The 21,697-nt window shown below is 39.6% G+C and overlaps 1 protein-coding gene across 3 annotated transcripts; it reads left to right on the top strand.

Annotated features, from left to right (window-relative positions):
• Positions 1–2,743: 2,743 nt before the first annotated feature.
• Positions 2,744–21,224, top strand: ppp2r3b (protein phosphatase 2, regulatory subunit B'', beta). 3 transcript variants are annotated; one of them, XM_026145772.1, is made up of 15 exons: positions 2,744–2,985; positions 3,402–3,795; positions 12,946–13,131; positions 13,507–13,610; positions 14,261–14,363; positions 15,688–15,762; positions 15,850–15,936; positions 16,198–16,354; positions 17,004–17,052; positions 17,139–17,228; positions 17,334–17,509; positions 18,135–18,253; positions 18,353–18,459; positions 19,263–19,307; positions 20,229–20,263. In XM_026145772.1, the coding sequence occupies exons 2-14, from the start codon at positions 3,442–3,444 to the stop codon at positions 19,276–19,278; spliced, it is 1,623 nt and encodes a 540-aa protein (XP_026001557.1). In that variant the 5' UTR covers positions 2,744–2,985; positions 3,402–3,441; the 3' UTR covers positions 19,279–19,307; positions 20,229–20,263. The 3 variants fall into 3 exon arrangements, with proteins under 3 accessions (XP_026001557.1, XP_026001556.1, XP_026001558.1); XM_026145771.1 differs by lacking the exon at positions 19,263–19,307 and having other exon boundaries at positions 20,229–21,218; XM_026145773.1 differs by lacking the exons at positions 2,744–2,985; positions 3,402–3,795; positions 19,263–19,307 and adding an exon at positions 9,496–10,102 and having other exon boundaries at positions 20,229–21,224.
• The last annotated feature ends 473 nt before the right edge of the window (positions 21,225–21,697 follow it).

Raw genomic sequence — 21,697 nt, 5'->3', positions numbered from 1 at the left:
TCCATTTCACAATCAAAATCTTTTCAACTCGCTGTTATCATGTACTTATTTAGTTGTTATATATTCAAAGTCATAAAACAGAAAAGAAAATATTACATTGCTATTCCACATATCTTCTGGGAAATATGTTAAAACTATTTGGGTCATTTTGTCAAATTTCAAGCAGATGGAGAAGTCATTTGTTTGTCTGATTGGGCCTTGTTCTTATCTCTGCCTTGTACAAAAATGTACCAAATGAGCTGGTTTAAAACAAATGTGCAACAGAGGTTAAGACCACTTAGAAGCAATTGAGACAAAGGTGGCAACGTTGCTCACAAATTTGTCACTGTCTTGACTTTGCGTTGTAAACGTCCCTACTGAATGAAAGCCAAAGTCAAAGGTGAAGATGTTTGGATTGGTATCAGATCCTGTAAGATGTTCAAGAAAAAACAGCTTGAGAGAACTATCAGATTTTCTTTGAGTGTAAGTAAAAGCACTGTAGACACTGTTGTCCGTCTACAGTATGTTTTAAAGCCATTTTTACACTTTTACACAACAAAAGTTACCCGTACATTACTTATTAAAGACTGCTCTCCTTCTATGTAAGTAATTTATGTGAAACTTCAGCCACAAAAAAATCTCACATTGCAATCTGGATCTTTTAAATGAAGAGAAAAGAGTAGTAGCTAAACGTACCAATGTCAAACAAACTTAAACCTTAAAATAACCATGGCCCATTGCCTTTTCTAGTATGTGAGTACGGTATGGTCCAAATATTTCTCTACAGCACATAACTACAACACAACACTTTTAACTTTATTCACTCCCCTTATTAGAGCAGATTGCTTATCGTCTACTTCACAGAGCGCCCATATAGCATAGCTGACAGCAGTAAGGGCGAGCTGCACACATAAACCCCTCACTAACACTTTCCTACGCTAACCAGCTGTCCCCCTGTGGTTTCAGACTCGGCCAAACCTTTGAAATGTCCTTCAAGGCGTGAAAAAACAACATGCACACTGCTTTGGGTAAAATCCTATTTGTACACTATAATTACACTTTGAAAAGTTGCAAAGTCTAAAGTTTCAAGACCTTGACTTTTTCTCTTCTCATTTCGGATATTGATTGGGCTCTAAAACACATGTAAGGTTCGCTGCTCTACAGAACAAAGAGGTTTCTCATTACGTGCCGTGCCTCAGACAACTTTGGATGTTTCAGATTTGATTTACTCGTGTTATCAAGGGAAGCAATCAGAGGAATTCAGTCGATATTTTTCACAACTGTGGAACCGCCGTTAATGCGCTCTTAAAAACAAAGCTACAGGCACTTTGAATGTTCTTATTAACGAGATAGAGGTTTGGAGTGATAGGTGTCCCCAAGGTCTTTCATGCCGAAAAGAAAGAGAAACATCAGTAAAGCCTGTCAGCATACCACTGCGGTATGGGTTCCATCAAAAAGTAACTTTTTAAAAATTCTAAATCACCTTCGAAAATACATCCGTCATGTCAGAAGTCATAAAGCTCCAGTGAAGTAAATTAAAGTCATTAGAAACAAATAATTACACACAGCGCATATGCCAAAAAAACTGGTGTTTAGAAAAAATGTTTACAGGCATAATCAGTCAATGCCAAAAGAGAAAGATTAGTCCAGACAAAATTTGTTCTGTTGGCTGCATAATAAACATAATTACCCAGCAACATTGTTTTCACAGAAACAAACAATAACCAACATGTTAGTTTTGGCTGCAGTGCTTGTGTAAATGAGAAGAATTCCACGTGAAATTGGTGTACCATTAGTACCGACCCTGTGATCATGAAATCAGTTTTACTAATGTAGACAAGACTCAAGTACAAAAAAACCAAACCATTAAATTAGTGGTTGAAGCCTGGGTCTTGGGTCTGTTATAAAGCATGCCTTTCTGATGAAACAAAAAAATACTCCACTGTGCTTTCTTTTATTGCAGGTGTCATATATGGTATCAATAATCTAAACTGACCTTTTCCTGTGTTGCTTGTTTTCTATGCTGGGGGATGCAATGAGGGAGCCAGATGTCTGGGGCCACTCCTCCGCACAGTAATCAATAAGTATGTCCAGCTCCATATACAGCAGGTGCTCAGTCCAGCTGCTTTGAGTAGACAGAGTGAAATTGGACACACATGCATCATTGTTATTCATGCACAGTCGGAATCAGGTTTGTACGATGCTAAACTGGACACACAGGACTAGTTTCATGGAAATGAGTAGTGCACTGATGAACAGCTCTCGCTGGACATCATACAAACATATCAATACATATCATCAACATACATTATCAAAGGGAATGTAGATGTACAGGTTAAATGAGAAAAAGACTGAATGAACGCCTGTATTAAATTAGTGTCTCAAGATGCACAAGCAATAATAGCAACCTCATACAATTTATACTAATCCACAATATATCGTAAACTTACTATGTATTATATTACATGCTTATATATTTTTTATCACTATAATACTACATACTACAGTCATAAAAATGAACTTATTAAACTTAGGAGATGAAATCATTGGACGTTAATAAGTCCAAGTCGACGGGCTACGGCCTAGTTTCTTTGAAAACACTTCTAATACTTACTGAGACAGACTTGGCAGTAAGGCTTTTGTTGTTACTTATAAATGAGAATACTACAGTGTTAGAATAGGCTTATGTAGCGGGGGAAATAGAACCATTATATAAGAAATACTTCCACACTTCTAAATTTTAACAGGTGTGCGTCAGCTCAAGTGCTTACTGACTCCGCGGAGAGTGGACGATCTCGCGATAACGCTGTGTGGTTACCAGGGGAACGAGAGCCTGAAAAGTTGTTCCTGTCTGCTGTGTTTTCTCCCAGTGAAATGAATGTCACCGGATTTTCGATGGTGCTTTTATTTTTGACTGTTAGCCGAACGTACGCTGAGTATCATCGCTTATGAAGGAAATGTAGAGTCATATTAACGTGTTTTGCATTGCTGTCCATTCACGGCAAGGTGGGTGCATTTATTGGCTAGTTGGCGCTAGCTGCTAAAGCTATAGTAGCTAAACCTGTTGTAGTCCCCGTTCTTCCATAGAAGGATAGGTTTAATTAACAGAAGCTTTTGAAATGTTTACTTTATGCAGCCGTTTTTGACGTGTGGTGGATTAAAATTGGCTGGAAACATTATTGAAGTCATATGGGTTTTCCACTTTCGCCTATGGGCTAAAGCATTGACGCTTCGCGCTAAATTTCAATAACATGAGTGAGTGTTGGTTTGTACTCAAAGCAAGGGCTACTGCTCGTGTCATGTTTTTTTGCTCAGTGACCTACTCAGCGCCGCTGCTCTGACAGTTTCGTGTCATCTATGGACGTTGTGTGGGAGGCAGATATTGGTGGTGTGAGTTTAAAGATGCTTTTAATTCTTCGCAGGTACGGTCATCAGAGGAAGCTTTAGACGACATTGCCCAAAATGCCGTCACCACAAGTTCTCCAGCCGGTTCTTAAAATGAAAGTAGACGAGCTATTTCTCAACTGGTTGAGTGATCCTACAACTCAGTCAATACTCAAAAATTATCTTGATCTAATCAAAAGTGGACAGCCTATTGAATTAGGTACTGGGGACGTTCCTGATAAAAGGTCGTTAAGCTTCAATGAAAACAACAATGTGGCATCACAGAAGAACCTGGCAGAGAAGAGGCCTGCTCCCTTAAGTACACCTTTCGGCACCCCATCTACCAGTACCCTGCCTTCCCGAAGTAGCAGTAACACCAGAATGACTGGACCAAGTGGAAGAGTACTACGGAGATCTCTCAGCACAAAGAAGGTAAACTGTGTATTCGAACAATAACTCCAAAAAATATTTTCCATGTTTTTTAGTAAGCATTTAACTAATTGTTGAAAAATTTAGCCAAAAGGTCTTAAGGTGCCACAGGAAAAAATCCACAAACATGCTAAGATCCACTAAACAAGGAGTTCTGCATTGTGCCAGCTGTTAGTCCGTTTTTTTGTTTGTTTTTTTATCCTAAAGGCATTACACTGCAGACAGTTTTTGATTTACTAGTATGAAAAACAAGGTGTGCCACCCTGTTCTTTTTCTTCCTGAAACCACCTTGAGGTACTTGAGGGTGTGTTGCACAATGATTTGAATATTTTAAACTCTTTGCATACCGATAGTAAACATGTATTTAAAAGTCGAAAGGGGAACCTCTCTTTGCTTTCTGGTAAGCCAACTATAAAGCAATCCTGGCTTGGCATTTTTTTACACAACAGCTTATCAGTCTGGTAAGTTTATCTTTATAGTTTTAATGCACTTATTTGTATGTTTAACTGGCAGTTTATCTGCATATCTTTTTAGTATTGTGCAATCCATACAGTAACCTGAAATTAAATCCATATTTGCACATTTAAACCAAGGTTTTCGTGGCACAGAATGGGCCTTTTGGTGGGGCAGCAGCAAAGCGAGTATGATGTGGAACAGGAAATGCAGTCTCTATGTGTCACCTTATTTGATAGAAAACTATGGGTTTTCTTGTTATTTCTGACCATTTTAGGATCAAATAATGTTTATCTGGCTCATTAAACTCTAATTAATTAAACTAGCTGAAATCATAAACTGTTGATTTTCCAGTCAGTAATGACCCGAACAACTGCTATGCTATTGTGAGTTAAATGAATGACGTACAAACTTAATGTACTTGCAAAAAGGACATGTCTTAGCTTGAAATTCTGGGTCAGTGTTAAAAATGCTAATTTAGCCAAAAGTGGTAGAGTTTTGGGGCCTTTTTTGTTGTTGTTATTGTTTAGTTTTCCTTTTTGCAACATGGAAACAAGGGAGAAAAAAGAAACTTCCCTCTTCATCACACTTTATTAAACAAGATCTAAAACAACTTTTAACCAGTGCAACACTGATGCAACACACTAGATAAACATTGGCTTCTGCCACTGATAATTTACTTTAGCATCGAAATATCTCACATGAAAAGTTTGTAAACATTAATGTTATCCTCCTCCTAGTTACTTTTTTCCAATCTAAAAAAAAAATTCTGTTTTAGTCATAAGTTGAGCTTTGTCATACAAAGCATACATGTCCCGTTTAATGCTACTTCTAAATGGACATAGTGTGGATTTCACTTATATTTGCTTAACATCTGTCTTTGCAATGTTTTTTTTGTAATTCTTTTTTAAATTCTGTATTAACACTGATTTAATTGTCAAGTTTCCCTTACTTGTATGTTCTGGGATCTCTGTTTGCTCTCACTGGCCACAAGAGGATGCTGAGTGACCTACAGCATCAAAGACATTTAGAGGCTGTCCACTCTACCCAGTCACAGTGGAGCCTTCTTGTCTGTAGGCGTATGTAGTGATTATTAGTCAAATACTTTCCAAATGTTCAGGCCTCACCCATGAATTAGTGTGGTATGAGAAGTGGGAGTGTCTGAACCTAGCCTGTCCCTGGCGCTCTGGTTACTTCTTTCAGTCTGTGTGCTGTACTTCTTACTGTGCTGGGTCCAAGGTGCTTTGCTTTGGATTGTTTAGATTATGGCCTAAAAACAATCTACACAAAATAGTTAGCTGCCCGTAAATATTTTGTATATCTGCTCAAGGACTCATAATCTGTTAGGATGAGAAGTGCAACGTGAAAGCCTAGAGTAGTGATAGATTGTGGACATTAGTGCATGTGATGACAGTGAGACAGCCTGAGACAGCTGGAGGCATACGGTCCTCAGGACCCCACCTCCTACATGTTAGTGACATGCTAAAGAGGTGCATGAGGAGATCTTCAAGTAGACATGTAAAATAACAGAGCAGGAGAATGAGATCTAATGTTTGTTTCAACTTACATGTTTATATATTAGAAACATGACTAGCAGGACCAGTTGTAGCACTAGTGGTAGTATGTTATAAAATAAATAACTATGCTTAACTATGGTCTTACAACTTACTGCACAGCCTTATAGGCACAGATAAACAGCGTATTTCAATAGAGGACAATAAAATGAAATTAACTAATTAAATGTCCATCAGTTTTATCTATTATAAATTTTGGGGTTGAGGTAAAACCTCATTCTTCATAGCTATAGTTGATTATTTAATAGCCTGACCACAAGAGGAAGTGTGGATTGTAGAGTCACTCTTTGAAACTAGAGTAATCGATTATCTTTAACTGTCTATCAGGGGCTTTCTTTGTTTCTGTTCTTTATCTTGAGCCTTAATCATTTGAACAGTTGGAGGGTTGAATCTAAACTTTTGGATATTTGCATACATACACACACACACACACACGCACTCTCACACACCACTGTGAAATTTGCCCGCTAATGCCCTCTCTCCGCTGATCAATCAGTTATAAGGCAACTGCTGGGCAGTTTGTATATTCTGCTGTGATGTGTCATGGCATGTGGCCACACTGTGTCACTCAATATTAGAGGGATTGTGAGGGTGAATAAATGCAATACTTCTATTTTAAGACAACAAAATGAATTCCTGCATACAGATGCATTCTTCAAAGGATTACTAAAAAATTCGATTTATGTCACACTGATGCAGCCTGGAACAGCTGGTCTGACTTTGACATCAGACACTGATATAGATAGCCTTGGTTCCCTTGTGCTGGCATTGGATACCCAGAACTCTGCCAGTGAGATGAGGTGTGGCAGCACATTCATCTTCTGCGTAATTTCCTTTGAAACTGCTTCCATTAGATGCTGCTCATTGTCAGGATATGTAGTCGCAGGTCTTTTATTTACACTATGTACAGTAAATATCAGCTCTCCCGTGAATGCTTGGCTTTCAGAGCTGCTGTGTAGCTCAACACGTAAAATCACTTCAGTGTTAGGAGTCCAATTGGTCAAACAGTGAGTTATTGAAATATAGGGCAGTGAGAGCACATTGCATTTGAGGGTTTCACTTTTTTTTTCTGTTCTCCGCATCTGCATTTGGTATATCGTGCATTTCTTAAGACATCTTTTTATAACATGCTTGGTTGCACTCAGCAACATAGAAGCTATTTGAAGCAGGGGGTCTGGGGTCACGTTATCAGTTGTCTGACCTGTCAGAGAGCACCAGGTGTTAAAGTGTTTCCCGCAAGTGCTATTATTTTGGAGTCTCAGTCATTTGTGCGTCAACGTTGTACAATAGCAAATGTTGTTTTTAACTAGTACTGTGAGCTTTCTGTAAAACTACAGGATGCATTGAAAGCATATTTCTTCAGTGGTGGCATCTCCTACTTTCATGAGATTTGAATATCTTGATAAAAAGTGTAATTGTTTGACATATTAATTCCTATTACCTAGTTATGCCATTAATGTCAAAAAAGTACGGTACATCAACATTTTATCATCCTGCTTAAATATCTTATGGTGCCAATAGAAGAAAAAAACTTTACAAACTTCCTTTACAGCCTAATCTTTAAACAAACAAACTGCAGTGCTGTTATACAAGTACCGGTGTGCCTGTGTCTCAGCTACAGCTTCTTCCTTTGCTCCACTTCTTGTTCATATTGGTTACATTGATTTTCATTCAAATATCTAGGTTAGACTGCTATGACATTTGTTACTCACATCATGTTCTGTCTGTGACCACTGTGTTATCAGTTACTCAGTTGAATGTCTGACAAATATTCACATGTATCCCAAATCCCCATCATAGATGGTCTAACTCAAATCCCAGTTGTGGGGATTTGAGTTAGAGCTTTCTGGATTTCACTGCAACACTGGCTTTGTTCTCATTCTGTGAACAAGCTGTGGCTCTACCAAAGGGTTGTGATGGTTTAAGTCGCCACTGATTGGATGTAGAAATCATGTCACTGTCAGATAGGATTGGTGGGTTTGGTCTCTTGAATATCATAGAGTATGAGTCTGCTGAAGCCCATCTAAAATCCACCTTCATCTTGCCATCTGAGTGCTTGAAATGCTAACACGTAGATCTGCCAGAGGTCTCTAACAGTGAACAGTGTGTTTCATAATCTCATCTGTAATTCGGTTAAGTCAACATGACTTAACATATTGTTGTGTACAAATCAGATTTCACAGTTTAGAGATTGGACACATTATGGGGTCAGCTTGAGTTTTCCTGCTTTTCTGTTTACTAAGTGACCCATCAGCCCGGGGATGTTTAGCAGCTTGTCTGTAAGATAGTTGCCTCTCAAGGTGCTGTTCAGACAACTTTCCTGGAGTGGCCCTAAGATGATTTAGTTTGTTATAGCGCCTGCTGGAGCTCGTCTTATCTAGTTAATTAAAAAGCACAAACTTTATACAGAACCTGTGCACCATCACTTCTCACACCCATGGGGTTATTTTTACATGTGTAAAACAACACATTGTTATCCCTGCTGTGTTGTGATGGCTCTGTGTATGGAACAGACTTCACATTTTGTTTGCTTATGCAAAAATAGACTGAACAGTAGATGAGAGTTCAAGCTTGAATCTGGTCAAGGGTTTGTTGGAGTGTTTTTGTTTTGTTTCTTTTGGTTGTGCTTTCCTTTCTACGTTTCATTTGTATTGAGAGCATCAGCAAAAGGCAGCTGATGTGAAATGAATGTATACAAACAGCTTATCAAGCAGCAGCAGCATCCTGTAGGGAAGACGCCAGGGACTGGGACTGAGCAGAAACCAGTGGAAAACTGTGGAGTCCTGTCATCTAAAAATACAGTGGGTGTGCTTTTAGTTTCTATGGACAATGCCATTAACAGATACAGGTTTATTTACATAGTCTTCTGATGCGGACATTTCTATGACATTTCTGTTTGATTAGCTACTTGCATGAGAAGGTGTTTAGGCGTTGGGCTTTGCCCTGTCTACAATCTCTGCAGTCAACGCAACTCTACAGCTGTTAGATCAGTGCGTTTATGGAGAATTGATGTAATTGCCGTCATTTCAGGATAACAGCAATCGGAAGTAGATGTTTGTTTGAGGACTAAAGATACACTCATGTTTTTCCAGATCTAGTTTCTTGGATTGCCCAAACAGTGCTTGGTGGTGCTTTTAATAGGCACGGACTGGTTCGGTCATCAGTCTTTGAATTTGGCATGTCCCGTTGCCTCGCTCTGTTGCCCATCAACTATAATAAGATGTGGAATGGCTGGCAGCCTAAGCTTGCGAAGGGAAGGCAAAACAAAAACCACCAGAAGACAGCATGCAGAACGTATGGGGAAAATGTATGGCTGTCTAGATATGATCTGATGAGTGGACCCTTGTTTTCTGTCATTAAATAGTAAATACCCTTCTTATTTACTTTACATACCCATGCATCAGTAGCTTGTTCTGGCTCAATCTCTTTTTGTGATCTATGCTTGGAGGCAAATTTAGTGACAGTAGAAGTAATATGCAGCTTTCATTATATTCCATCACTTCAGGGGTTTATTCTGAATTTTCTCATTAGCACCCTGATGCCTTTTAAAGAATAAGGGGGTCAGTTTCCCAAGTTTTTTGTTTTGTGGAAGCTTTCAGAAGGAAAACCATTTAGCTTGAACAGTGTGACATTGTCATATGGAGATCCATCCTGTAGTTGAACTCTGGCGACTGCTAGCTGCAACAACAGGTCTGTCTCTTTACATAACCTTCAATGAGGACTCAGGAATGCAAACTGGAAAGGGCAGATCCATTGAACCCCCTCCCATCCCACACATACACTAGGTGACTCCCACACACATGCACCCAGTTCTTCCTTATCTCCCCAGCAGCTTTGAGGCAAGGGCTCCCTGACACTGCTGCGTCTGTGTGTGTGCGTGTGCATGTTGGGTAGAGGCTGGGACAGAGCAGCAGGCTGAGCTGAAATTGTGAGACCAGATCTGGAATGGGAGAGAGAGTCACAGTAGCAGCTGCTCTCATGCATTAAGTGGCTCTCACTCAAACGGAGGACAACCACAGGGACATACGCACAGAGAAGCTTCACTGCTTCCACTGCCTTTTAACTTACAGTGGTGACTGCATGGTCAAGGGGATAACGCTGGATTGAGTGTTGTTTATGTTTATGTGTTCCTCGTCCTGTGTGGAGCGAGGATGAGGATGAAGGAGCTATCCCTGCGTCAGGACCCTGACCTGAGGAAGGAGCTGGCTCTGCTGGCACGTGGATGTGACTTTGTTCTGCCCTCTCGGTTTAAGAAGAGGCTGAGAGCCTTCCAGCAAGGACAGGCAGGTGTTTGTGTGAGTGTATGCTGTGTCAAACAGGCTTTGCTGGCCTTTCAGTGAGGGGACAGGTCTATTAATGTTGACTGGTATTTATGGACTTACTTTCTTGGTATTCAGATGTCACTGTAGCACAATTACTAATTAAAGTACAATAACGGATTAGGCAAATAAAGGCAAAGTAGTAGTTAAGTCTTTTTCTGGGCATATTGTAAACTTTGCTTTCACGCACAGCTGTGTCATGTGAAATATTGTTGTGCAATCAGTTCTTCTTTTTGTTAATGAAGGTATTCTTCATTTGTACGGAGATGTAGGAAATTTAAGCGTACTGGATGGTGTTTCATCTTTTGTGGTATGTTATGCACAGCTGCCTCTCTGTCCTCTTTCAGACCACATCATGGGGAATATGTAAAATGTCATGTGGCTTAGCAGTTGTGCTCAAGAGCTTTGCTAGCGGTTAGCATGAAGTGAGAGAAAGAGGGGACAGTGCGGGGCAGGGCAACGGGAGATGTTTATGTCCTTTTATAGCCATGGCTCACACCAACACAGTTGACAAGAGCGGAGGATCAGCAGCATTCATCATTTATTAGAGTACAACAAAACATTTTCAGACAGTACTAACAGTCATATAAGTAGAAGCTGGCAAGGAAAGATTTACCATCCTGTTATGTTTAGATCTGTAATTTAAGGCCTTTCTAAGCTATTGTTGAATGTTTTATTGTTACAGTCATGATGTTACATGGAGACTTAGTCTAATAAACTTTGGGTAGAATAAATGTTTGACCAAAAGAAACAGCAAGATGTTATTTTTGGTGTCTTAACTGAGCAAAGTGTGGGTGTGTTTATGTAGTTATTAGAGGCCTCACAAAATGATTCGGTTAGAGCATTGTTGACTCATTTGAATAGTCTTTGAGAATGACGATTGAGAGCAAAGTATAGTCTGCTCAGGCTGTATTTAGTAACTGGGTTTTTTTTTGTTTTTTAAATGTAACCTTTATTTATACAGGTAGTCCCATTGAGACTCACTGTCTCATTTACAAGAGAGACCTGTTTCAAACAAACATTAAAATTACAACAATAATAAAATGGCAATAAAATAGCAACAATAAGAAGTAGTCTAATGTTTACACAGTCATTCAAGTTCCTAGTGATGATTTTACAAGGTAATTTGTACATCTTTTAAAGTCTGCATAGTGATAAGTGCAGCATAACAACTCATTTGGCACTGAGCGCGTTGTCTTTTTATGTGTAAGGCTCATAGCACCGTGTGAGTGACACAGTGGTCATTTTTATCAGTGAGTTTGATATCTTCCTAATATGCCAGCTATGCTCTGTTGGTGTGGTCAGTTGGATTCACTGTGACATTCCTGGACATAATATTATGTCTCCATTGTTAGAATAGAGAATATGTTATTTTCCATAGTCAGGAAACACATGTTTTCATGGTTAAACAAAGCATAAATGAACAAAATAATATTATACAGCACAAGCAACCAAGCTCTGACAATAAAAAATGATGTTTTCTGCCTGGGATCATAGTAATAATAACAGACACAGACGTATGCAAGCTCCAACATAAAGGCAGGTTTTTATATCACTTAGGAAACTGCACAAACACAAGCATCGAAGGTGAATACATTCATTTCAAGCCACTAGCCTCTGCTGTGTTCAGAGTATATCCCTGACTTAATCCTGTTTCAGTTTTGTTTCTTGCCTATAATATCCTGCCAATAAAACAAATAACTTTATTTGTATAACATTTTTTTCAAGACATAACTCTAAAGTGCTTCGTAGAACAGAATAAAATAGATCACAGTCAATAATAAAGAAGAAAAATACCCACAGCTAAAACAAAAACAAATAAAAAAGGCAGGCTTTCATTTTTCTGTTTTTAAAAAGCTGTTGCTCTCCTTTTGAGGCACACATTCATAACATTGCAGTCCGAAACTCATTTAGTTCCTCAGCTGTGTTTCCCTCCACTAAAGACAACCATAGTGGCCGTAGACGAACAGCACTCGTTTAAGTGATAACACTGTCACTCGTGATTTACTTGGGTACTTGAAAGAGCCATCCATAACATCTGCCATGAACCATGTTTGATAGTGTGCCTCTCCATTTACATGCATTTATTAGGAAGCTTGTAGTAAAATCTTGCAATTATTTTTTTCACTTCTCTTTACATGGATCCTAACATTTAAGATAAAATCTTGAAATTCTGTGTTTTCCTTAAGTGGAAACAAAAGTAGAGCAGTTTTAAAATGACTTATTAAAACACACTTGTTGTTTTAAGTCACCATGTTTACATCTGAATCACAGTGCACAAAGATTGCAAGACTAAATTTAGTATAATACCCTATTGTAGTTGGCCACAGGTAGCCTGTAATCATTATTCAGTACAAACTGCTCATTCTCCATTAAGATTTCAAACAAAACACCCTTTAGACCAATCATTTGACTAATGTAGCACAAGTTGTCCACATCATGACTATAGACTTCTACTATCTGCAGATTTCTATATCCAGTCTAAAGCCCTAAATTCTTAAATCCTTTTGACACTGTTTCATAAATAAATGATTATAAGTTACAAACACTGGTAGATATTATTTATCTTTTAGTGAATTTGTATTGGAGCAAAATGTCAATCACATGAATAATTGTGATTGCTGAGTAGTCACAACCCTTCCCTGATGGCCTTTGGGCTGCTGAGAGGTATAGTTACATGAATGCCAGCAATGTGTAGAGTTTGTGTTCAGACGAGCCTCGAGCTCATGCTGGAATACTTGAGCTGAGTGGTCTTAGCCTTTGCTAGCATCAGCCGCTAACTGCTTGTTTCTCTGTGTTCATCCCAGGCTCAGGTGAGGACGGAGGAGCCAGTCACCACAGCACTGAGTGAAAGCATTCCCAAGTTTTACTTCCCACAGGGCCGTCCCCAAGCCAACCTTAACATTGACGGCCTCATTTCCAAAATTGAGAAAATATTTTCCCAATTCCCAAATGAAAGAGCCACCATTGAGGATATGGGGCAGGTTGCCAAGGTGAGTAGATAATTTGTAGCATGGAGCTGCCACACAGCAAATTATTTTCATTAGTGCCATTTAGCTCCTGACTGTACGAATGTTTGCTGATGTTTAAAACCTCCTGGAAAAATATTATTTCCGTGACCTTGAAGAAGGTTGGTGATGGTCAGAGGGGAACCTGAGTAAAGAGAGCAATGACAGCTAGGTTTCCTCTGGGAAGTCTTTAAACCGTGAAACACTCATTCTGATTCTGATGTCTTTTCACTATTCATTTCTGCATTAATGGTCACATGTGTTTTGTGGAGTTTGCATTTCTATTTAATCTTTCTCCTCTATCTTCTCTAAATCCTGATCACACACTACCCCGTTTCTTCTGCCACCTTGTCTCCATAGGCCTGTGAGTGTCCCCTCTACTGGAAAGTGCCATTGTTCTGCTCAGCTGGAGGCGACAGGACGGGCTTCGTGTCCGTTCACAAGTTTGTGGCTATGTGGAGAAAGTAAGACAATAGCTTCTCTTATTGTCACTAGACCACTGGTGCATTCACTCACAGCCAAATGGCTTAAACAATCTCCTTTGAACAATGATGACCACTCGCTGGGAATAACATACACTGCTATTATCTCTGCTGTTATTGCATTTTCCTTTTCATTCCTAAACAAAAATCTTTGCCCTCATAAACATCACAAGGGGAAAGACCCTCTGTATACATACAGTGTATAAATGAAAACATCCTTTCAGTGTCTTTCTACGTGAAACTGAAAGGAATACCAAGGGGCTTTTATACTGGTGATTTGCACTGAATGTGGTTGTGTGCAATAGGCATGCTCTTGTATTAATATCTTAAGCCTCCAGAGAACTGGACAGACTTGCCCTTTGACTTTAGCTCATGACTGAGCCATTCTTAGAAGAGGCCACAACAGACACTCCCATTATTTTTGAGTTGCTACCATAACACTCCATGCTTATAATCACCCAGCAGCGATACAGAATCTTAATTTCAGAATGTATTATACTTTCACATAAGCACTTTTTAGTACAACATTGTCAAACTTATGCTTTTGAAGGAATGATAAAACAGACAGAGGCAACTTAACAGCCAAAGTGGGAGTAACCTTGTAACCATCTGTTCTCTCTTTTCTCCTCCAGAACTCTGCTGACCTGTCATGATGACGCTTCTAAATTTGTGCACCTCTTGGCCAAGCCTGGCTGTAATTACCTGGAACAAGATGACTTTATTCCATTCCTGCAGGTACTGGCTGTAGCACACCCAGGGAGAGGGCTGGATTTGGCAGTGTGGGATGGCAAAATAGCATTGGCTTGGGTGGTGCAAACTGGACGTATGTTTTTAGACTGCCCTGCTGAGACTGTGCTTTTTCATGTGGCGGAGGACTAATTCAGCCACCTTACTGTAAGCTTGGAATATAGTGTTATGAGAGAAGAGTCTCCTGATAGAGATGAAAATGTGGCTCATGTTATAAATGCATTATGGTACTAAAATAGTCACAAAAACCTGGACTTATGGTTCATTTATTGTCCTCAAAAGAGAGGTTTAATTGACTGTTTGGAAATTCTTACCATGTGGACCTGCTGTGGCGGCTATTTGTATTCGCATCCCAGCTGACAAGCTGTTGGTGTGCCACACACGCCCCACCCTACACCTGATTCATTTTCATGCTGGCAGAAGTGGCGATCTGAGCTGAACGCCCGTTAGCATACCACCAGAGATGCCTTGTGGCTCACGCCGTTTAATTTGTGTGGTTCCACTCAGCGAATCGCCTTTGACTGTTTTGATGAATGAAAGGCGGATTGCAGTGGAGTAGATTTGACTGTCCCCGCCTGTTTCCTGTGCCCTGTGATTTATGTGTTTCTCTATGATTTAATTTCTCACAGTAAGAGTCAAAGAGGCATGACGACTGCCCTGAAAATAAGGCCTTTTAATTTCATTGCCGCCTTCACATTTATGTCAACAATTCTTTCCTCCAGTAGAAAGATGGGGAGTAGAATAAAGAAGCGACATGAGGGAGTTTCACGGCAAGAATATAGCTGCAGTGTTCACTTGAAATGCAGCACCCTCACTGTGACTTTATGGCGTTAGAAAGGAGAGAAGGTCACTCAGTAAACATATTCTTTTTGGCCTTCCTAACACTTTGTTGTCAGTTAAAAAGGGCTCAAGCTCATCCCAAAACAAGTTGGACGAGAATTTTAAAAAATTTGTAAATCAAAGAAAATTCTGATTTCCTAAAAAGGAGAATTTCTTTACATAGCACTGTTTATAAACTATAAACACTGGCAGCTACTGATGTGTGAATCAGTTTTGTTCATTTTCATTCCTTCTTTGAAAGTCATGTGCTTTGTATACCTGTAAAGAAAGACAGATGTTGTCTGTCATTTAGCTGGTGCCTGGAAATAACTGCAGAATTTAACTGAGCGTATCTTTTTGTTAGTGCAGAAGGCATAGCGTGTCATCGGAGTGATCTTTATCGCTTGGTTGTTTGTTTATTTTGTTTTTGTTTGGCTTTATAAATCAAGCAGAGTAACATCAAAGTGAGCTGGTTTGTTCTTTATGTTCCCAGGATGTAGTGAACTCACACCCGGGCCTGGCCTTTCTAAAAGAGGCACCAGACTTTCACTCGCGATACATCACAACGGTATGCCTTAATTATACACCACTGCACTTTGTAGTGAAACACGGAAATGGCATTATCTCAAAGATAAGACTGTCCATTGTTTTTCAGGTGATTCAGAGGGTATTTTACAATGTGAACCGGTCATGGACGGGGAAAATAACATGTTCTGAGCTCAGGAAGAGTAACTTTCTCCAGGTATTTATTCACATACTCTGCATTTTTTTTAAAATTTAAACAGATGTATAATAACCATTTCTCTCAATTTTTTGGACTCTAAAACATCTCATATGTTTTTTTTCTCTTTTCAAAAAATAATAATGAAATCACATCAATATGGAAATGCATATTAACTTCAATTTTTGGGGGATGGGACTTTATAAACTGTTAAAAGAATCATTTTCAATAGTAACTGGTCTATAATCATAATGAGAGATTTTTCTACTTTCTGCTGGGTAGAACGTGGCGCTGCTGGAGCAAGAAGAGGATGTGAACCAGCTGACAGAGTTCTTCTCCTACGAACATTTCTATGTTATTTACTGCAAGTTCTGGGAGCTGGACACCGATCACGACCTCTACATAGACCAGAAGGACTTAGCAGGACACAATGACCAAGGTGCACAAACACACCCCTGCCTTTTTTAAATCATTAGTTTGGTCAATATAGTTTTTTCTTTATGTCCCATCAACATGTATTTTGTAAAAATGCATACAGAAGATAGAAGAGGAGTGCTCAGCCTCATCAGAACCAAATGAACTCTGCTTAAGTCTTGCTGCCAGTGGCAGCACAGTCAGTAGGCTGAAACTACATAGAACAAAAAAAGGCATTTGTAAATGTTATTGGGTCCGTCCGGGCTTACTCCTCACAAAACAAACACACAGCCAGGAAAAAAAGATTTGTCTTTGACACTTCCTCCCCACACACTCCACACCACATGTTCTTGGTTGATGGTCTGTGAGTGAAGCAGGGGAAATGAGACACGAGATCAATAAGAGAGCAGCATATATACTCGATTCCAATGACGCCAAGTCTGGAACAATTTCTAACACCGTACAGTCGAAATGATGACCAGAGGATTTATAGCATTGTCAAGCTAAAAAAGAGCTGCACTAGCCAGTCTGGATTTACAGACTGTGAGAATGGATTACATGTGTTGTGAAAAAGTTGTATAGTAACTGAAGGAGCTGTTGCCTAAGAGGGAAAAGAGATATTTCTTCCAAACACAGTGGATTGGAAGTGACCCCTTTGTGTATTTGTTTTCCAGCCATTTCACAGAAGATGATTGAGAGAATATTCTCAGGAACAGTAACAAGGTAAATGTAATCAAGTTTAAAAAGATGAAAGTCTTATCTAGTCTCCACTGCCAGCTTTAATACTAGTTTTGTTTGTTTTCCGTCAGGGACAGACGAGTGTATAAGGAGGGGCGGCTGAGTTACGCTGATTTCGTCTGGTTCCTCATCTCTGAGGAAGACAAGAAGACTGACACCAGGTATCTTGACACTCAGCCACACTGATTGCGTCATCCTTTTGCTTAGAGGTTTCATCTGCGCTCATGTCTGGCCCCTCCTCTTTCACGTTATCTATGTCTGATTAGCATAGAGTACTGGTTCCGCTGTATGGACCTGGATGGGGACGGGGTGCTCAGCATGTATGAGCTGGAGTACTTCTACGAGGAGCAGTGCCAGAAGCTGGAGGCCATGGCTATTGAGCCGCTGCCCTTTGAGGACTGCCTCTGCCAAATGCTTGACCTTGTCAAGCCTGAGGTCGAAGGTCAGACCTGTTTTACATTAATACACACTCAGACATTCACATTGTAGTTTGCACGCATGCCACAATCACAGTGGCATGCGTGCACACACATTTTGAAGCCAGGTCATTGATCATTATCTGAGGGGACACTGATAGATGAGAGACAGCTGCTGGTGTTATCCACAGTGTGATAGAAATTCGCTCCATCACTTTGTTTAAGTCACCAAGCAGCACAGCTTACTTAGGTGAAATTAAGTTTATGACCTGAATTGTTTTTTTTTTAAAAAGTTTTGTTTTCAGATTTCTTCTTTCTTAATTTAATATAATCAAACAGGAAAGTAAACATTAAGTATAGTTTACCTTTTAAAGTATTTATTGTCCAAATAAGCAGTAGGGAAATCGTTATTTGCAGCCAGAGTTTGAAATATTGTCACCAAAGCCATACTCTGTTTTAATCTCCGGACAAAACACCACACCCATCCCTCCCTCCGCCCCAAGATGAGGCAAACCGTAAAAAGACTTAGTAGATGTTGTAGCTGGGTTACCAGTACTACTTCCTAGGCTAAACCTCATATAGACAGATACAAGTTACCTAATATCATAAACAGAAATGTTCCATTTGAAGTAGCTGATTTTTGTCGTCCAGGTAAGATCACTCTGCGGGATCTTAAGAGGTGCAAGATGGCTCATATCTTCTTTGACACGCTCTTCAACATCGAGAAGTACCTGGACCACGAGCAAAAGGACCCGTTCTCTGTGATAAGGGTGAGCAAGATTGAATTCTGACTGGATGCCACCACATTTGACACAGCATCGTGTCTCGTTTTCCTGCCAGTGGATCATGTAACTTGTCGTGTTTTTAAGGACGTGGAGACGGACGGACAGGAGCTGTCAAACTGGGAGAAATATGCTGCAGAGGAGTACGACATACTGGTAACCGAGGAGGCAGGCAATGACCAGTGTAACGATGTGTAAGTGTGATGTTACTCACAGGTCTGCCAGAAATGGCAGCAGTTACAACCCAAGGTTCAGTTTTTCTCAAACATTTAGTTCTTCTTAAGCAAAGATAAAAGAAAAAAGGATTCACTTTCATGTCCACTCGTAGTCTTAAAAAAAAGTTCTTTTCTTCTTACAAATTCAAAATGCTTTTACATTTAGGACGGCACCAGAGGTCTCTGAAGTTTGATGATGAATAGCTGATGCAATATGATAAATTGGAATATGGTAGCTTTAGCCTCCTTGTTTGCAATTGGATGTTTTTTTTGTTCTCATTGGTGCAAAAAATGAGAATAAAACTGGGATTGATTTTGCTTGCAAGCCTGAACAACAGCAGCTGAAAGTCGTAGTGCCTCCAGTTTAATTTGAACTTTTCCCCTTTGAGGCAATTACTGATTATTTTATCCTTATTTGAGTATTATTAATGCCATCTGTATGATGGTTCCTTTAATGTAATCTGTTCACATAAGATGGAACATGAACTGTGGCTATTAGTAAGCATATATCTGATTACTTAAAGTTGTTTTGGACAGCAGGCACATAACCTTAAGCTTGACTATGTAAATCTAAAATTCATCATTATTATCAGTAAAGTCATTTTTCTGTGTGAAGAGTGAAAGTGTGCTGTAAAGTATTCACAGATGGCATAGATAAAGTCATAAGATGAGTGAGAGTGCACTGTGTTGTTAAGTTTTCAGGAGTCATGGCTCAATGCCGCCCTGAGAGCGAGTTTGTGATAAATGAGACTGTTGACAGCTATGTTGTGTGGCGGTTTTAGGAACACTACCGACTAAATCTAAAGCATGGCTGCTAACCAGAGCAGGTAAGAAACTGAGGGTGCCACCAGGGTTCAGCTGTTCTCCTCTTCTTCCTCTGGGAAAGTCTAGTCCTAAACCCACTCCTAGCGTCTACCTGTCCCATCACTGATCTGAGCATAGGGCAGATAATTGTAATGTCAGCCAGCAGGGTGTCATGATCGTGGCCACTGCCTGGACCTGGGAGTCTGTTTTTGAACCGGACACCTTCTGTTTTTATCCTTCTTCCTCTTAAAATAAGGGAATGAACTTTTTCCACCTCTGTTCATGCCTTGTGCTCCTGTTACCCAAGTTACTGAAAAAGTACTTTGACATTTTTGGGGAATATACTTTCTTGCTAAGAATTAGATGGGAATACTTGTTTCTCTAAATAAAGATCCAATCACCCTCACCCCTAAAGCTAATAAACTGATAAACTTTACAACTAAATCAAAGGAAAAATAATACAAATTTCTCGCTTGTTATATTGATATCCTGGTACATTAACTTCATCTAGCTCTCTGAAAGAAGGCAGATATATATATCAACCATGTCTCCAACGTTTCTGTAAATGTTGGTCAAATTCAGTTTTATTCTTGAATGACTTTGAATGACTTCTATGGGTCGAGGCCAGTATAGAAGCTGTGAAGAAGGAACAGGTGGAGGGGAAAATTGACTGGCCTCAGTCAATGTCAGAATGCATTCTGACGTTTTTAGAATGGAAATATGAGGCTTGATCAGCTGTTCTTTCCAAAGTTTCACTGTCACTGTTCTAAACTTTGCCTGTGAATTTTATCCCACATTGCTAAATTTGAAAGAACAGGAGGCCTGACAGCAAAGAAAAACTGGTCTGACTACTTCTGACTTCTGTTTCGTGACGGTTTAAAATGTGTTAAAGTATCTTTTCCCTGATGACACTGAGTGTTTTGTCTGTGTGTATTTTTGTTTAGGTATGAAAATCCGCTGAGCCCTTTAGGGCAGCACATCTCCAGTGAGCTGGGTCTGACAAAGAGACACTTCTTTGAGATCCCCACCCCGCACTGCAACCTGGACTTGGATGAATATGAGTATGACGATGACTTCGAATGATTTTTGTTTTTGTTTTTTATCCTGCAGTGTAGCTGCTGAGCACCTTCCACTCTCAGAAACACAAGTCATGCACCTGGGTTAGTGGACAAACATCACCAAACAGAGTAAACCAGAAAGATGCAGTCAAGCACTGCCAGAGTGCCATATTCTTTTTCTGCAAACAGATGGAGAAACGTGCATGCTGACACAGATTTGACAAAGAAGTCGTTAAAGTACAGACAGTAGTTCAATACTGAACCAGACGTTTTACATTTTCACACTTACAGTAAACAGCCCGGCAGACAAGATGTCACGAGTGAACACGTTAGACCTTTGCTCCCTCCCCACACATTAACAAGTTGTTTTCTGCATGTAATGGTTGGTCATCAATAATGTTTGGGGCAAGTTTTGTTTCATCTAAACATAAATGTTTTGAAATCAGTCACATAAAAATCACACACTGGAGCTCCGGGAGTTTTGGTTGTTTGTTTGTTTTTTTTCATTTTGTTTTGTATTTTGGACAAAAACCATGCTGATTGGATTCAGATATCGAACTTATTGGCTAGTCTTACATTCCAGTGATCACAACAAAGTGTTTTCTATATTGCTGTAAACTCGTCAGTGCAGTTGGAGGTTGCTGTAAATGCCAAACAAGCCACCGTTAAGCCTTCTGGACACACACACAGGCACACACACACACACACACAGCATCTGTTGTACAGACCTATATTCGTTATGACTTTAATGTGTGTGCGAGATGGGGTTATAATTTATTAGAGATAAATTTATAAATTAATGTAAATATTTATTTTGTGCTTGCTGTGCTGTAAATGTGATTTGAGCAAGTATTTTAGACCTTTTTTTTCTATGTCACAGAGTACTTCAGTTGACTACTTTGACAGAACAAAAGGAACCATTTTCAAATGTTTTGTGTTTCTTTAAATTAATAATAAAGCCTTGGTTAATGGAAGACTAAAGAAAACAGAGTGTGCAGTTTAATGTGGTGCGTGATGTAAAGAAATGCTTTTTGTTACGTTCAGTGTTGTACTTTATATGAAGGAAACATTTTTCCAGTCATCTGTTGTCCAGTTTGGGGGAGGTTGTGCAAATCATAGCTAGTTTTAGCTGACAGGAGTGGTCTTCTGCTGCTGTTCACAGATGCTTTTCTGCATACCTTGATTATAACAAGTTATTTGCGTTACTGTTGCCTTCCTATTCAAAGCAGTGTGGTCATTCTCTTCTGACCTCCGATATCAACAAGGAAGTTTCGCCCAGAGAACTGTGACTCACTGAATATTTCATCTTTTTAAGACCATCTGTAAACCATAGAGACCAGCTAATACTGGCACCA

Source organism: Astatotilapia calliptera, chromosome 16 (assembly GCF_900246225.1).
Source record: "Astatotilapia calliptera chromosome 16, fAstCal1.2, whole genome shotgun sequence".
Lineage (NCBI taxonomy): Eukaryota > Metazoa > Chordata > Actinopteri > Cichliformes > Cichlidae > Astatotilapia > Astatotilapia calliptera.
The sequence above is the reverse complement of the archived record's forward strand: the minus strand, read 5'-3'. Positions and strand labels throughout refer to the sequence as shown.

Coding starts and splice junctions, on each gene's coding strand:
- ppp2r3b (XM_026145771.1), top strand. CDS start 3,442: ATGCCGTCACCACAAGTTCTCCAGCCGGTTCTTAAAATGAAAGTAGAC. Junction 13,132..13,506: donor ATATGGGGCAGGTTGCCAAG/GTGAGTAGATAA, acceptor TTGTCTCCATAG/GCCTGTGAGTGTCCCCTCTA. Junction 14,364..15,687: donor ACTTTATTCCATTCCTGCAG/GTACTGGCTGTA, acceptor TTATGTTCCCAG/GATGTAGTGAACTCACACCC.